The 18,514-nt window shown below is 38.0% G+C and overlaps 1 protein-coding gene across 3 annotated transcripts in view; it reads right to left on the reverse strand.

Moving 5' to 3' along the window:
- itgb1a (integrin, beta 1a) overlaps positions 1-17,131 on the reverse strand; it is a 41,811-nt gene extending 24,680 nt beyond the window's left edge. Inside the window, exon 1 of one of the 3 annotated variants that reach the window (XM_088071859.1) lies at positions 16,992-17,131. In XM_088071859.1, the coding sequence (XP_087927985.1) occupies positions 16,992-17,003 (12 nt within the window). In that variant the 5' untranslated portion in view covers positions 17,004-17,131. Of the gene's footprint in view, positions 1-8,335; positions 8,677-16,991 lie in introns of those variants that run through there. The other 2 variants (XM_088071860.1, XM_042510192.2) reach the window with 2 other exon arrangements.
- Positions 17,132-18,514: the final 1,383 nt, after the last annotated feature.

An 18,514-nucleotide genomic window follows, 5' to 3' on the forward strand; every position in this document is an offset into this window, starting at 1 on the left:
TGGAATGTCCTTTTAAAGCTGCAGCAGTGAAACCCATGACTGTGTTGAATTCAGCAACAGTATGTTTTATCGCTTATGGGATCTACGATTAAAAGTACCATAGTTATGATTTAATGCTTAAAATGGTGAAATTTCATTGTATTAAAAAGGTTTAGCTGAGCAGAGTAACACAGCTAAGTGACATGGTAGTACAAGTGCTCTATGTGTTATTTTATTTAGAACACAGACTATGGAAAGTGTCAATCAGGTACCTTAAAGCAGTTTCCAAAACGGTTCAGCTCAGGACACACAATGATCTACTCTTTAATAGTTTAACAGAATAATCGGGGTAGTAGCTACAGTCCAAATGCTAGATTTATGAGGAGTTCAGCTGGTCTTGAAAATTCTGCTCTATTTTCCACACAAAATGCTCAACCACATACATCGGCTTGAAGCCTGCCAACATTTTTCTATGGAGGCTAAAGATACACCTCTGAGGGGGGTGTGCTGCCCTGTAAGGGCTTTCTGACTTTTCCAGTCTGAAAATCAATAACACTTAAGCTGTTCTGGTTTCTTTTCATTGCCTAAAATGGGTTCATATTGAACAGGGTTCACAATTCAGATTTCATCTCAACATGTCCTCCCACAGCAGTTCAGCAGAAACAATTGAGGCGAAACCACAACCTTTGGAGGAGGGCCAAGTCCATACCACTATTCAAGGCTCCATCTCGGTGTTGGAAATAGCTATGCATTGCTAACAAGTTATTTCTGACTCGTCTTTCCCACCTGGCCTCTGCAATCACTCCAAAAGGTAAACCTAATCACAGCAGACACAAAAACAAATCTGTCTCAACCCCCATAGGGGCATGGATAGCTTACAACTAACATTTTGTGAATAGAGATGGCAAAATTCCAGCGTTGTTCTTGAACAGGAAAATGTGTTCCACAAAATAAAATAGCCGTTGCATTTTTTAACTTAAACTTGACAACTGACAAGCTTTGCTCCAGCATCTGTAAAATCTGACATTTTTTAGGGAGCCATCTGTTTAACCATTTAAGCTGATCCTCAGAAAACAGATCTAGAGAAGGACAGCGTATTCAGTTCTCACCACCAGCAGGCTGACATGTAGGCTAGTTTGAGGGGATCTTGTGGGGCTGCCTGGCTGTGACAGTGTAAGCGTAAGGCTCTGCCTGTGAAGCTGGGATCTGCTATACAGTAAGCTTCCCCTAAACTCCCTGACTTTGCTGACTTGGCCCTTCCTTTGCTGACACACAGGAAGCTCAACAGGATCACACAGGAAGCCTGTATTATGGTGCCTGGAATCCAGCCACATCTTCCTCTTGAAGCCATTAAGATGACATATTTGGCATTGAATTGAGAAAGGAAGAGAGAGGCAGGCAGAGAGAGACAGAGAGGGAGAGGAGGGACCAGACTGCCTTGTTACAGAGAGCTGAAAAAGCTGCGAGCTGCCAAACGGCAGCATATTGTCTTTGTGAATCATGCGTGTCTGATTCCTAAACCTAAACCAGACCATCACTGTAATCTAAGCTTTGGGAAAAGCTAAACAAGCATGGAAACTTCATATAGTGCTATCAAAAACACAGCCAAAAGGACCTCACTGGAAATTAATAAACAGCTGTCACCGATGATAACTCTTGGGGACGATCTTGAAAAATCAGCGCAGCGCCTGCATTACTAAGACAGGGAGAGAAATAATTTAGACATGTGACAGCAGTCTGCAGTCTCAGACAAATATTTACAGCAGTGAGGTGATTATTTAACAGTGTGTGGGGACAGAGACAAGGAGAAGGACCATTTCTTCAGAGCTAATGGTCCCACCAGTCAGTCTGCTAAAGAAAAGCTGCTGCTACTGTACAGTTGGTACGGTACATCAGCTTTTTAAATAAAAGCATGTATGGTGATTTGAAATGAATCTTATATTAGCATGCTAAAATGCTGATGTTGAGCACATACAATTACCAGTTCAATATTTCAAGTTAGCTTGCTAGCTAGGGCTGGGTAATATATTGATATAGATATCGTGACATGGGACAAGATATACTCTTAGATTTTGGATATCATAACACTATTAGTGTTTTCTTGGTTTTAAAAGCTGCATTACAGTAAAGTGATGTAATTTTCTTATGAGACTCAGAACTAGACTCACTCACTCAGTGTTCTAGTATTAGGTGTTATAACAATACTCGAGACATGATACGATATTATTGTTATTTTAAACCTTTTGCAATATGCTGAGTATTGGGATAACATATTTTGCAATATATTGTAATTTATTAACTTTTAAAACTGCAACTGGCTCTAAGGGGAAAACTTTGTCAATATCTACTTTAACTTTTTTCATCTCACTTCAATCATTACATTTAATACAGCAAAATGGGAACGTCAAGCAGACAGGCTAACCAACACTGCCATAAAAACCGACCATTTCCCGTTGACTGTGAAAAAAAATCTCAGAACAATCTAGTGGACTAAAAAAGCAGTTGATTATTTTTTCTAACAGAGAGTTTAATTAATTTTTTTGCAATCGATACAATATTTTCAAGCAAAAGCACTAATAGTCAACCCTCCAATATCATTACAATGTGAATTTATACCTATTTCATTAAAAATACTGCTATTTGATTTTCTTATTGCCCAGCCCTACTGTTAGCATGCAAACAGAGTACACGGGGTACAGCTGAGCTTAATGGGAGTACCATATGTCATTCTTGTTTTACAAGTATTTGCTCATAAAGTAAAGTATTTCACATGATGATGTCGCTAGATAAGTTAAGGGATCACCAAGTTGTTACAGCTTATCCTGAGAGGGTGGGGGGGGAGCACCAAATTTCATGGCAATCCGTGCAACAGTTGTCGAGACATTTCACTCAGAACCACAAATGTGAGCTTTGTGGTGGCGCTGGAGAAAGCGTCAGGCAAAAGCAGCCAAATCATTTTATGAGAACAGCAGCAGAGAGAGCACACTGCAGGATACAGAAGCTAAGACTATGTGCATTATAAGTCTTATGCTGTCAAGGCTCAGTCTTAATCCAATTTTAACCCCTCAGTGGCCCAGCTGTGGACACCTCCACCGTCTTTCTGCTGAGGCTCTAATGCTTACAAACTGGCACATTAATGACACTCAGCTGTCTTTCATTAGGCCCCAGACTTGACACTTGAACTAGAAGGGCCTCTGTTTCCGCCATGGGAGAGTGAAAACTGCATGGCTAAAACGGTTGCATACATACATTTCCTCTTGGGAACAGGAGAGGAATACGTTATGTTTAATTCTCAAGGCGTTCTTTAAGGCCACTGACTGAACACTGTGTTCTAAAACTGTTTGAGTTTTGCTGTATCACTTAATCAGAACAATAAAGTTACTTTAGAGAGCCCTTCCTGCTTGATGTCTCTGAACTGCAAAGCTGGTTTTGAATATAAATGAGTGAATTAGATGTTAAGTCATTCTTACATTTTGTTTGAGTATGGTGCTGTTTCCTGAGCTCCAGTGATTTAGGGCACGGAAACAGTTTGAGCTCTTTTATGTCTATTAAACTAAAGATATTTGTATCACTAGTTTGTCTACCGAGTGTCTATTCATTCAGCTACTTCTTATGCTCAGCAGTTTGTGGTGGTGGGAGTGACATCACCTCGAAAATATTGTGCTGATCCAGTCAGAACAATCAGCTCCTAAGATTTTGCTGTATCAGATGCAAATAGAGGAATTTCCAAATGTAATGAGAGGCTTTAAAGAGGCTCATCCATGAAGCCACAGTGCTAAACTGTGTTTCTGTCTCTGAACTGGTGGACTGCCTGTGAGTCACTTAACACCCCTGAGATGTCAGACTCAAACAGACCACATTCACACACACACACACACACACACACACACACACAAAGAACAGTGTTTGCATTGTATTGCTTCTATGTGTTCATGTATGTAGGGCACTGAAGGGAGGCACATGAGAACCGATCAGTCAATGATGAAAGGCATGAAGACAAATTCTCATGTCAAAATACTTAAAAAAAACAATTTTTAGATTTCAAATTTTAAATTTGCCTCCAAAGATTTCTACATATAGGGTTTTTTTATGTATAATTGATGTAATAAAGTAGAATTTGTTCAAAAAGGAACAAAGGAAAATATTAGTTAATATTTTTTTTTAGGTTTTGTAAAGTTAGTCAGATGACATTTGAAGATGTCACTGCGGACTCTGAGAAATGGTAAGGATTTCTATTTTATTTACTTGCTTAATTACTTACTTACTAATTTATTTATTCCATTTCATTTTATTTTATAGACCAACAAAAGATGGCTAAGCTGTTACTTACAGTTTTCAGGAGATTTGTGAAACACATTACATTTGTTATATGCCATTTTACTTTTGGTATATCTGGTACTCAACTTTTTGAGGCTCAGTTTTGAAACTATATTCCTGATGCTTGACTTTTTTAACATCTGATATGTGAGTCAAAGAAACTATGCCTATCACTAAGTTTAAATGTTAAAAATGTCATATTCATGCTTTATAATTCTGTTGGATTACTACTTACTTTGGATTTTATTATTTTGGGGTAATGGTATGGAAAAAAGGAGTATTGGCATTCTGATCTAAATACCATAGCAAAAACTGAAGTTTCCATGCATCTAGGTCAGCCCTAGTTTTGAGAAAATAAAACATACTATAAGTTGTTTACACATGGCTTACTATGACTGTTACAATATGTGAGTTTATGTTTTAACACTTCTTTGATGCCTTATTTTGAAGCCAAAAACATTTTTTCTACAAACCATTTTCCTCATTTAACACAGGAAGCCAAAGTTCTGACGTGTTTTGAACACAAAAAGCAATTCAATAACTCTGTCTACATACCAGAGCACCAAGAAAATATGATTTAAAACAGACATTTTCCGCTAAAAAGAAAAAGTAAACAAGACTACAGATCCTTGTGGCCTCGGGATTTAAGACACTAACCGAGTTCAAGTCCAGCTGAGTACCTTTGTTTAATGTTGTCCTACATCCCTTCCCATTCATTTCCTGTCACTGTTCAAATATTTCATCAAAAAAAGGCAAAAACATTTTTTTCTAAAAACAGCAATACTCAGTGTTTTATTGGTTTGATGACTAGCCCCAATTTTCCATTCAAGTACAAGGACCATTTCTCTGTTTACAGCTCTGTTATTGTGAGTGTTGGTGAAAGACAAGCCAGCGTTGATGTTAGTGAAGAAAGCCACATTTCTCAACACAAACCCGTTTATATCCTCGAACTGAGTCGTTCTGTGAATGAAAGGCGCAAGAAAGTTTCTCTCCCGACTCACAGGCCCTGCAGTTAAACCTTCACACTGTCACAATAACAAACACAGCGAGACTGAGCTCTCAGGCCGCAAAACTCTGCTACTATTTACAACCGACATAACATGTTTAGCTTGGTTTTCTCAGCGGACCTTGGCAAGCAAAGGTCAGCTTAACCGTGCCATTCCTCACAAGGGTTTCAGAGGCTGTTTTTAGAAGCAAGAGCCCCCACCCAAAAAAAGGCCCAGAAGTGTATTTGAGCCCAACGTGGAGAGGAGAGTGGATACAGAAGAGCGAAGGCAAACATTTTGGCTAAAAGCAGCTCTGGAGGTTACAAACCAAAACCATGAGAAAGGCCCAACCCGCAATCTAGCTGCAAAAATAGAGGAATCTATGCCAAAAATAATTTTCAGAAGAATAGAACAGAACAAAAGCAGCAAAGGACTTTACAAAGTTGAGCTGAGAGTCTTAAATTTCCTTAATAGTTAGTTTTAATCTGGTTTGAGAAACTTTGAGACTGTAGGAAAGACTGCAGAGGTTTGTGCTGTGGGTCAGGCATGTGATTCACAGCCTAACAAATCACAGATAACTGCTCTGCTGGGATCAACAGTTGTAGACGTGCCTTTAAACCTGCACGCTGAGTGCGCGTGCGTGCGTGCGTGCATGTGGTGGAGGTAAATGGCTATAGCAGGCGATTATTTGCACCACTTTACGCCTCTGAGCCTGAGATCTCCACCCCTGGCGCAAAGCATGTGTCATGAAGGGCAATCATACACATTCATCACTCCTGTCCCACAGGAACACAGCAACACACAGAAAAAAAATCACAAAGTGCATATTCATCACTTTGTCTCGAGGGGGCAATTTCGCACATGAGGTATGCGTCACTCACTGGCACAAAAAACAACAAAACACACATGTGAAACGTCACATGTGCAGAATATTGCCCCGGGTGTGGCCTTCCGTAAGTGACCTCGTAAATCAGGTGGGAGCCAGCAGCAGCTGCTCCCCGTGGACTGGGGTCACATCAATTCAGCTGGTGGCTACTGGCTCCGCCACCGTCTTTCAGCTCCCCCACTGTCCTACATTTACCCTCCTCCTCAATTAGCCTGCCTCCCCCTCCCCTCCTTTGCTGTCCTCCCTCCACCCCCTTCGCCTTCCATATCTCCTTCTGATATCCTCTCTTTCTCTCCGCCCTTGCCTCCCTTCGTGCCTCCATTTCCCTGATTAAACTGATGTCTCGGCTCTACCAGCTACGGAGTCAGCGCGGTCAGCTGTATTCATCAGGCCTTCATGCTGCTGCTCTCCTTCAGATGAAATGGGGCGGGGGGGGACTCTGCTTGATCCAATCAATGAATGCTGTGCAGTCTGTCAATCACGCACTGCATGAGGCAGTAACAAGCAGCAAGCTTTGTAAGTATTCTGATGTCTTTGTTTGTATCCAGTTCACCATGAAGTCCGACTAAACACATTCATCCCTTTGTTTCTGGTTTGCTACAGAGGGCTTCAGGATTTACACCATTCTGTCTCTCTGGGACCTCAATGACTCATGCTTTCTTTCAGCAGTCTGAAACTTCTAAGGTCTTTCTCCCTCTGGACTGTCAGCATCTTCTGTCAAGTGATGCCCGAGTAATTTAAAGAGATCATGTGAGATTGCTTGCTGAGGCCCTTTCATATGACCATCAGCAGTGAATGAGGAGAGGTGCAACAACAACCGCCTGTTGCATCTGATTCAGAAAACATGAATGGTTAAAAAGCTCACAATATGAAAGCAGAGTAGTTAGATTCCAGTATAGTCATTGCAATAGAGACAGTGCACTAGGCCCTCTCAAAGCCCACACACACAAACAAAAACCACGATTGCTATAATAATCACCTTTTTTTTAAATCGTCTGTACGTATACATGAACAGAAAAAGTCTAATTATTGTGTTTGTCTGACTTAAACTGGACTTTTAAAATTCATATACACGTGTCAGTCTGATTGAAATCGTACTAAATTTCTCAAAGTATCTCAAACACATCAAAATAATGCAATTGGAAGTAGTTTTCCAACCTGAACTGGCCTAATCAGTATGTGCACACTCCTATTCGCCCGGTCAGCCTACCTTGTTGGTTAGGGTTTGGGACTGTTTGTTATTTTTGAGGGCAAAAAAGGTCAGGCCTTTAAAAAAAAATTAAGCACTGAGGTGGGACTGATAAGCGACAAATTCAGTCGCAGCGGTATACCGGTTTCTTGGTGTAAATAGTCGATATGCTGATATAAAAACAACTCATTTGGCCAATAATCAATGCCAATATCGATAATCCACTTTTTTCCCCTACCTAATTTTAGTGAACATCAGGTCTCTTCTGTAGTGAAATTAACAAATTATAAATACTCTCATCATGGCCCCCCAGCAGATGGAGACATAGAATACACTGCTTTTCAATGTATGCAATATTCATTCATTGTGCCAAAAAAGAAAAAATACTTCAATGTAGACATGTTGTTTTGTACATGATAACTTTGTAAAGAAATAAAAAAAAATGTAATAAAAAATGGTTTCTCATATCGGCAGAAATTAGCATGTTGTCCAATTTCATTTCATTTTAAGGCCAATATCTGCTGATACCAATGATGTGCTGATATTATCATGCATCCCCACTTTTAACACATACAAGTTTCAATTAAAGCCACAAAATGTTTAACTGAAAAAAAATAATTCTGTAATACCGTGATACCGCGATATTTTCTGAGACTGTTATTGTACCGTGAAAGCTTCATACAGTCGCAACCCTAGCTATACATCTCAAACATTACTTTGAAAAACAAAACTCAAGCTTGCCCTTTTAAAGGAGTGGAAACTATAATTATACCTTATAATATCTTAACAAAATAACCAATTAAGACATTTTTTGAGAGTCATGAGCAGCTGTAAATCCACACAGGAACATTCAACTGTGCTAAAAGTGATAGCAAATACTCCTAAGTACCTCAGCATCAGTTTAAACTGAAGTGTAGCCTCACTGAATCATTTTTCAGGCTTACAATACAAAATAAACACATTGGTTATCGTCTTTACCTTGGCGTTGCGGTGTTATTTCCGAGGCAACATACAGAAGAAGTAAGCTAGCTTTCCTCCTCAGCAGCTCCAGTGATGAGCCGCTGCAGCAGACAGACAGACAGACAGCGGCAGCAGCAACTCTCTGCCCTGTTGGCACCGGGGGCCACTCTCTCCTCCGAAAAAGTCACGGTAGATTTCCCCCGCGACTCATTCCCTCCTCAACTTCCCTCCACACAGAAAATGTACACAGTTTATATTAAAACCAAATGCGGGAACAGCTTTGGTAGCAGGAGAAGGTAACAAAATCCCAGCAGCGCCTGTGTGGACCTCTTTTGCTCGCTCTAAATCAGAGAGGCAAACCCGCAGAGCTCAGCTCCTCCTGCTCGAGCAGCGCCGCCGCCACCGGACACCGCAACGCACACTGTTTCCGGTTATTACCTTCAAAGTAAAACAGAAACTTGGACGTCAGTTGTGTTTGAAACAAGTACCTACTTCGCAATCTCACTTAAAATAATTTCATTTGAGCCTGTTCACATATATGAACAAAAAATGCTTAAATCTCGCTACAAATATTTTAGATTTATATGGCATAATTGTTGTCGATATATAAGTACAGTAGTATTGCCTTGCTGGCAATTTGAGTGTATACAGCACCTCATATGCACATATAGTATAGACTGAATGATGAATTGAGAGGGGTAAATGTCTTGTATGTCCTTTTCGTCTGTCCTATGGACCTTCTTATCAGTTTGATATAAAGTTTACTCTAGTATAATAATAATAATTATTATTATTAATATTATTATTATTAATTGTTGCTGCAGTAGTAGAAGTAGTAGTAGTAGTAGTAGTCTTGTATGTCCTTTCTTATGGACTCTCTCATCAATTTGACATAAAGTTTACCTTATAATACTACTAGTACTACTAATACTACTACTACTAACAATAATAATACTAATAATAATAATAATAATAATAATAATAATAATAATAATAATTAAAGCTGCAAGCAGCAATGAACAGGCCCTCGCACCTTCGCACACATCAGGGCTGTTTCCTACATGTAGTGCTAAGAATGGAGATGAGCTAAGTCACTTTAGCAGGTGTGTGTGTGTGTGTGTGTGTGTGTGTGTGTGTGTGTGTGTGTGTGTGTGTGTGTGTGTGTGTGTGTGTGTGTGTGTGATCTGCCGCTTACAGCGCTGCTGCAGGCTTACTCACAGCAACAAGCATGGGAAAAGATGACAGTATATTTCTCCTTTTTGCTGATGATTACAATAAGTCCCTAAATGTGTGTCTTGTTGCTGCTTTAATATAATGCCACTGAGAAGTCTGAAAAATCAGCACATTCGTAGTCCTCTCCTCCTGTACCCTGGAACCTAAGGTCATCTTGTTCATTTGCAGGAAGATGAGGCCATTGTTTTTTAACAGTATGTATTTCAATGTTGCTTAACGTAAAATCACTTTGACTGACTGCACCACCGTCCACTGTTCTGCAACTCTGTCTGTGAAAATGTCCTTGAGTGCTCAGAGTAGTTTAACAATGGAGTAAGAGCGCACTCTGACAGTCTCTCTATGATTCTCTCTCTCTCTCTCTCTGTTTGTGTGTGTGCGTGTGTGTGTGTGTGTGTGTGTGTGTGTGTGTGTGTGTGTGTGTGTGTGTGTGTGTGTGTGTGTGTGTGTGTGTGTGTGTGAAAGGTAGACCACCTTCCCTTCCCCTCCTGCTCGTATTGTGAATTGATGCTGATACACTCCTGACCTGAGAGACACACACAGAGAGGACAGATTTTGTTTGTATTGCGAAGAATGTTTGATATCAAAGTGACGGTCAACAGGCTGTGGAAATAGTTTTTATCTTTCAACTTTCGAGCACTTACAGTAAGGTTATAATAATTTCCCCCTCTGCTGCAAAACATTGGCATTCAATGCTAATCCACAAACAAATGGTAAAAGTTTTGCACAGACTTTTAATAGCTTTTAGAAATACCAAAAAAGTCCTAAAGACATTTACTGTTTCAGTGAACTGATGTCATTTTGACAATAACCAGTATTTTAAATTGTTAAATGAAAAAAAAAAATCCTACCTCTATTACATATTCAGAAACAGAAATACTTTACTGATCCCCGGGGGGAAACAGGTTTGTTACAGTCGCTTTGATGCCAGCATAGAGAACAAGAAATACAGTAATAGACAATTAGCACATAGCAACATATGAATATTTCGATTACAATATGGATAATGTGCAGTGTGTATAAAGTGTATAAATCATAAAAAGTGTGTACAATATAAAACTGTGCCTTATGCAACAACTCAATGTATAAAACTAATATGTATGTTTAAAATACAAAAAAATATAAATGTCGAAATATTGTGTGTATCAAGTATTTTTTCTCAGCAAACACATAGCAAAAACAGAAACAATGCAAAAAACACTAAAAACCCCAAAACAAAAAGCTGCATATTCAGTCAACACAAAACAACATAACACTGGGGCAAAAATCAAGTTGATTCACTTATAACCTGTATGATGCGAGAAGCAGCTGACCCTCAAGGATTTTCCCAATATCTAATATCGCTCCCATTTAAAATAGTTTGGGCACCCCAAACGGGGAAACAGATCATATTAGCCTAATTCTGTCCAGAAACTTGTACCTGCTGATATTTAAGCAGCACAATTGCAAAGACTATTTTAGAATCATGGCAGGTGTTTTGGGTTTTACCAAATTACTCAAAACCTCAGTGAGATAAAGGATTTAAAAAATAAGAGCTGCATCTAGCAGGGCTTGCAACCAATGACAGAAGGCAAATAAGTATACAGTGTCATATTCGGAGATGGTAGAGGCCCAAAAGTTATAACCATAGAGCCATAAAGCTCAAACAATCAAAACACACAACAACATCAACAACAACCAGCTGTGAAAGCAACGCCATTAACCCTTAGGGACCACTTTAATATCACACGCACTTCTGAGCACAAAAGGCGCTTTTCAAAATCAAGCTTTAAGTCCTAATTATAAAAAAATTATAAATTATAAATATCAAATATTCATTATTTTTCATAATTTTAACCCTTTAAATGCAAGGCTTTGTCACTATTTTTTATAAGGAAAAATCACAACACAACTCAAAAACTGAATTATTTTTAAATGTTCTATATGCAAAGTAGCTTTTTTTGTTGTTTTTCTTTTTTTCACAGCCTGGAATATATCAGTGATTTACAGCAACATTCACTGTGTCTAAAATACATAGTGTAATCAAAATGTGTGAACTGCAATTTTTGATCCCACGGCCATTAAAGCATGAAAACATTCCATTGTATTATTTCTGGGTGTCATTCTGGGCTTTTGCCTTGAAATTTTTCTGTTTTATTATTTTCCACCTAATGACGTCTTTTTAACCATATTTTGCACATGGAGAAAATACATGCTGTTTCCACTAGGTGTACTGTCACAATAGATGTTGCTGCAAATCACTGACATATTCCAGGCTGTGATAAAAAAAAATAAAAAAATAAAAAAAAAAAGCTACTTTGCATGTAGGATATTTAAAAATAATTACAGCAAGTTAGTTTTAGGTTGGATTTTCAACAGACATTCGCTCCCGATCCTGCAGCGTCGCTTTAAACGGCTGTTGGCAGTACAGGGCCGCGAGCTCTCCTCCGCAACGCAGGGTTTTCACTCAGGGACCATCAACAAATTACTTTGACACAAGGTCAACGTTATTTTCAATATTTTGTCAGCTTCCAGGTCATGTGACCAAGACAATCAAGCGCTTGGTCATAGTACTACACTGACTGGTCACAACACATCTCTTCTCATTGTATTGTAATACTCCTCTTATTTCATATGAATATTTTTATGGAAAAATGTGCATATTTCTTCAAAAGCCTCCAGGTCACGTGACCCACAGAATCACAATCAGTGCTGGATTATATTACTACACTGGCTGGTCAGGACACACCTCTTTTGACTGCATTTTAATACTCCTTATATTGAGCTATGAAAGGTGGTTCCATATCCAGTGTGTGACAATGGTCAGGAAAGCATTTAAAAAAAGCCAGAAAAGACAACTGGAAATGTTCCCTCTGCCAATAATGTGCATTTCTAAAGAGCTCAATACGAACACTAAGGTTCAGAATTGCTATTTGAATGGGTTTCAATTGTTTGTTTTGCACTTAACGGTATGAATTTCACCATTTTGTTTACACAGCGTATCTTAGACTAATTGCTTGGAGCTGAGCTGGAAATACCAAGATTATACAAACGTAGATAATCTTCCCCAAAATGTTACCAAAATGCATAAAGACAGCCAAAATTATCAAAAAAAAAGAAGAAGAATGAAAAGCGCATTACATGCACCGAGCAGTCCCTAAGGGGTTGACACAATAACCAAACAGACACGGCGGTCTGAAACACCAGCACCAACAAACAACGCCATTGCAACACCGGATAGCCAGCATCTATACCACGCCTTTACCAAGACAAAGAATTAACATGAAACAATTTACTGACGATGTTTTCATCCAGTGGCTGTCTTGAATCCAATCCAACCAAAATGACACCGAGTCCGCTGGAACCCGTGTGAAATGTCCACAATATCCAATGTCTGAACACGAAAACTCCCAAGGCCCTCAAAAATGGGTCTCACTTGCTCAAAAAAAACAGAAGAAGAAGAAGAAGAAGAAGAAGAAGAATTCCTTCAGTTTCTTGGTGCTCGGGCCCTAATAATAATAATAATAATAATAATAATAATAATAATAATAATAACACAGTGAAAACACCTTGAAAAAACTGTTACATTCATACATACATAGGTTACACATACACCCTTTAACAATAAATGAAAATTTAAAATATACTGTGTATATCTGATATACAATCAAACAGGAAAGCAAAGAAAATACACACATATATAAGCCTAAACTTATAACCTGATAGGTAGAAAATAATAACTTAAACTATGTAATCATTCATGGAGACACAAACACACTGTATATTCATTGTATAGCTCTCGCCACGAATAGGTACGCATTAAAGTTGGTGCTTTTATTTTGAAGGCAGCTGTAGAGTTTTTCCTGTTTTATTTCTGCTAAATGTTGTTGACTTAACGCTCCTAGAGTCTGACCCTCCTGCTTACATCACTGCCGGAGGACACCCCCACTCACATAATTGCCTATTTATACAGATGCTGGCAACATGTCCCTTTAGTGTTACATCAATCTGCAGCTCCCACCAGGCTGAATATTTGCTGTTATCATCATCATGCACTGTACTTTATACAGAAACAACGTAAATAAAAGAATACAGTGCTGAACATCTAACCTAACAGTGACTCAAACAAGTTATATCGGTATATGTTCTATTATTTAAATAGCTCTGACAGTGCCATCTTCCCTCATGTGTCATTTGTAGTTACCATAAATGTTCTTCCAGAGAATCCAGCGCAGCCCTCAGATTAACCGTCTGTGTAAAACACGAAGTGCTGACTGTATTTGTTAACCACAAGTTTAATCACTGATTTAATTAATTATAGAAGTAAAAATATTATTTCTGGAATTAATCTGAAAATAGATTACAGTTGCCTTGTATAAATGAAGTCACATTGCCTATTATTGTTGCAGATGAATAATTTACGTAATTTAATGTTTTATGACCGAAGTTTCTTTGGAACAACTGTTCCACAGAGGAATTAATTTTTTTTTTTAGTAAAAACTTGCAATTGTAATTATCTCTTGGTCATTTATAATCCTTGGTTATGTATGATTATGCTGCAATTACATGGAAGGAAAAAAAGAAGAAGTACAGAAAGAAACTTACAAAAAAGAAAGACAAAAAAGCTAAATGAAAGGCAGAATGAAAGGCAATGAGAGGGAGAGAGAAAGAAAGAAAAAGAAAGTAAGAAAGAGAGAGAGAACCTAACAAGTCTTTTTATAAATAAAGAAAATCAACCACCCTCTGTACTTGAAAGCCACGTTAAAACTTCTAAAATAGTGGTATTATAACATTAATAAACACTCCTAAATATGAAAACACATACATGTAAAAAAAATATATCAAGAGGTTTCTTTTTTTTTTTTTTTTTACATATTTCCACAGCCTGTAATGCTACATAAAACACGCAGAGCTACCGACTGTACTGTTTTTGGATCATTTTCAGTGAAAATAATCAACCCGACTGGCTATGTATTTGTTTTAAAACTCAGTGGAAAGTTTTTTCTGTCTCAGCACTGGGGATATAGTGGAAAAATGTAAGAGAAAACAAACTATCACATCCGGAAGATCCTTGAATCCTGTTTAGTCTCCAGGGAGTGTTTACAAGGGAATGCAGCTCCTTATCTCCCACCCTGCCCCCTGGAGATGGCGAAAAGTTTAATCTGCTCAAACTGGAAGGAAACTCCTCATTTAATCCTGAGTTTTTGTTGGGTTTTTGGTAAAAAAAGAAAAAAAAATAGTAACATATTGTGACTCATGGGACCCAGATGAGTGATTGGCTTAATGTACAAAAGAACTAAGCGCAAGCTCTGCTGAAATTGCATGAATCACATCACAGTGAGCAAAAAATGACCAAAAAAGAGGAGAGATTTAACATGAGTCAGTGACGGGAAGTGGAGGTGATAAAGATGAAGGCAGCATATCCAACAGGAAGCCAGATATTTGAAGTGCTCAGTGAGAGGGGACATGGAGCGTAGCAGAAGCTCAGACAAATGTGAATGTGGACCAGATGTAGACGTCAAGGAAATTTACTTCATCTGATTAAACATCTTTCTCTTTTGGCTTCACCATGTGATCTCCTCTAACGAAAAAAATCCTCAAACTGGTCAAATTTAAAAACTATTGTGAACTTAACATCCCCTTTAGAGGTGAAAACAGATCTAATTGGTCTCTATCTATCTAGTTTTATTTATGTTTTTAAGCGATTCCGTATATGGATTATATAATAAGTGATATCAATGAAGGGGTAATTTGTAGTTCTGATGTACTTATTGTATACTGTGTAGTACTTTTTTGACTTGTAGAGCCTCCCTGTGGTCAGTTCAGGTCACTGCATGGAAACAACGACTAAATGCCTCAAATATGCAGTAGTAATTTGTTTACATATTTTGCCTTTCCTTTCAAAAGCATCCAAAATCCCCTGTCATTAACATCACACGCAGAACAAACAACTGTCACTGTCATGACAACATAATAATAGGCCATTTTTTTTCCCCTTTACAGCAAACAATTTAACTTGTCAGTAGCAAAAGCACAAGTTCAATGGCTCTGTTCTATTCAAGCGTCCTTACAAGTCATGACGGCGAGTCAGCACGCACAATACCAGGACCCCGAGATGGAAAATAAAGAAATTAAAATGAAAAGAAAAAAAAACAAACTCTGAAATGGAAATGGATTTCAGCCATCCTTCATTTACCGCATTGCTTTCCTTGGGATGGATTTTCTGCGTTTTGTTTACTGTGTATTGATAATTCTATTTTATTCATTTTTGTTGGTAGTTATTTTTGTAATGTAATATATGCCTCTTAAACACATGCAATCATTTCTATAGAGGATATAAACTGGGCAAGAATAGAGATCACACATGCGCTGTAGACTACACAGCTGCTTAAATGCACTTATGGAAGCGATAATGAATTTTGCAAACTATGTACCCATAAATGTTTGAAACATGATAAAGTTAGCGATGTAGACATATTTTAACTGCATGTCCCTGAGACATTTGTACTGTGGTGCTCGACTGAGCCCTCCAGTGGTGAAATGGAAAACTGCAGATACGGTTTACACTGCAGTTAAGGGGCTGTTACTGCTGTAGACAATAATGCAAAAAAATATCTAAATATTTATAAAATATCTTAACATGTCAAAAGTAATAGAAGTTATTCAGCAGTAAAAATTTCCACTTTGACTGATACATTTATTCTGACAAATTGTTTATTAACCCTCTGAAGCCTGGATCGACATCAGTTTTCTTGTGCTGGGTTCAAATGTCTTTCACAAGGATTTAAATCTTCATACAGTGGGCAAAAAGCTTTGATTTCTTTGTTGTTGTTTTTTAATGTCCATTCAACTATATTCATAATTATTACAATTACGTATGTAAAGTTATGTTCTGGAATTATTATTTCTAAGGCCCCCTTTTCCAGGTTATGTCCTTGGCCTTTTTTTTATTTAACTTATTTTAGGTTATTTTCCTGTCTTTTTTTTTTGCCACATTACTTTTTGCTTTTGCTAATGTTCAGGTAATTTTTCTACTTTTTTGTTTTTACTAATTTTGTGCTTTTAAAATCATTTCTTCTGAAGTTGTTCATTGCCTTCTTTTCATGTTTTTGAAAGAAATCTAGCCAATTTGTTCAGGTTTTAAAAGGTTAATGTCTCATGGATCAGTCACAAGCCGCTAATGAGAACAATGTTTGCTTTCGGGGCGAGGAGGAATCATTTTGGCTGAGTCTTTTGCAGTGTGACAGCTAAGGTAAAGGAGCTGCACAGCATCTGGATCCAGAATCCACGACTCAGCCTGTCAGCATTCCCCACTTTAGAGCTGCTCGAATGGTTTCTCGGTGGTGGCTTATTACAAATTTCTAACTGCACTATTTCTGAATAGAAATATTTTTTTACAAAGTTATTATGAAAGAGACAGTTCATCCTAAAATCAAAAAAAATATATATATATTTGTTGTCTTACCTGTTGTGCCATATGTCAGTCTAGATTGTGTTGGTGTGAGCTGCCAGGTGTTGGTCATATCAGGTGCAAAGATGTTTGTCTTCTCTCCAATATAATGGAAGGAATGACACTTGATTTGTGATGCTCGAAGTGCCAGAAAAACTACATTTGAAAAACTCAACATCAGTGTCTTTTTCCAGAAATCATGACCCATAACAGGTGTGTGCGTGTGTGTGTGTGTGTGTGTGTGTGTGTGTGTGTGTGTGTGTGAAAGGAAGCATGTGATTAAAGATTGGAAACAGGTGAGGATACAGGGACAAGAAGGAAGTCTGGGGACATCTGGTGGGTGGACAGAAAATTACAGGTCTGGGGAGATGAAGGGAAAAATCTGGACTGGGAGAAGAAATCAAGACCAGATTGTGACAAAAAAAAAAATGGTCACAACAAACTCTGTGGATTATTTTGAGTATCTGGGTCAGGTTTTGTTTTTGAAAGAGACATTGCTGCTGAGTTTTTCAAAAAGTAGTTTTTGGTGCTTTGAGCACTACAAGCTGAGTACCACGTAGTTCAATCATTAGCACTACAGGTAAAATTTAAAATATGTATTTTTGGATTTTGGCATGAACTGTTCCTTGAAAGGCTAATAGGTAATCTATACAACAAGTATATTAATTATTAACCATTGATCATCCACTGGTAAGAACTTTCTGTTATGAAGTCATTATGAAGGGTGACATTAAGAGGTACTGCAAAATGCAGACATTTAGTATTAGTATCCAGTCACGCGCCATTGACATTAAAGGCATAGTTTGTAGTTTTTGAAGTGCACTAGTGTGAGGTTATTATCCAAAGCCAGTGTATTACTTACAGAGGATATCAGCTGGGACAGTTTGGAGAAGCAGGTGGGAGTTTGACATGGAGGCTAATCAATGTATTGCTGTGGATGGGGGCCAAAATGGGACAAAAAAGTCCCACCTTAAAAAAAAAAATCATTATCAGTTTAAGTGTTCGCTATAGTGAGAGTATTTTTTTTACTGCTTTACTTTAATGTCAGACAGCTTGATTTGATGATTTGATATAATATCCTGACTATGGATAACTACTCCATACAATCCCATTTTAAAAAAAAAACGTAACTATCCCTTTAACCGAGCACTTTATTTAAACAGTGTTTCATTGTACGACTGTATCGCTTTATGTCTTAAATCCTTTCATTGTTCTAAAGAGCACTCCAGTCTTCTATTCAGCGTGCTGCACAAATAAATGATTGATGATGCTTTGTCTCTTTGCCCGCTTCACTAATTAATTAATTAATACTGAGCATCGCCTTGCGAGATCCTCGGTTCAAGCAGTTTTAGAAGAGATAAAAAGGATCTGGTGGTGTTGCTTGGTTACAAATCTCTTGCAGTTAATTGTGTGTGAAGAATACGCAACCAAATGATGCTACCAGTCTAATTTGCTTGTTTATGATAATGAGGACTAAGCGTTGCCGCTATTTATCTAAGATGTGCTAATGTTTAAAGACATTAGGCATCACACATAAT

This window comes from Plectropomus leopardus, chromosome 21 (genome assembly GCF_026936395.1).
Source record: "Plectropomus leopardus strain MGB_pleo_1.0 chromosome 21, ASM2693639v1, whole genome shotgun sequence".
Classification (NCBI taxonomy): Eukaryota; Metazoa; Chordata; class Actinopteri; order Perciformes; family Serranidae; genus Plectropomus; species Plectropomus leopardus.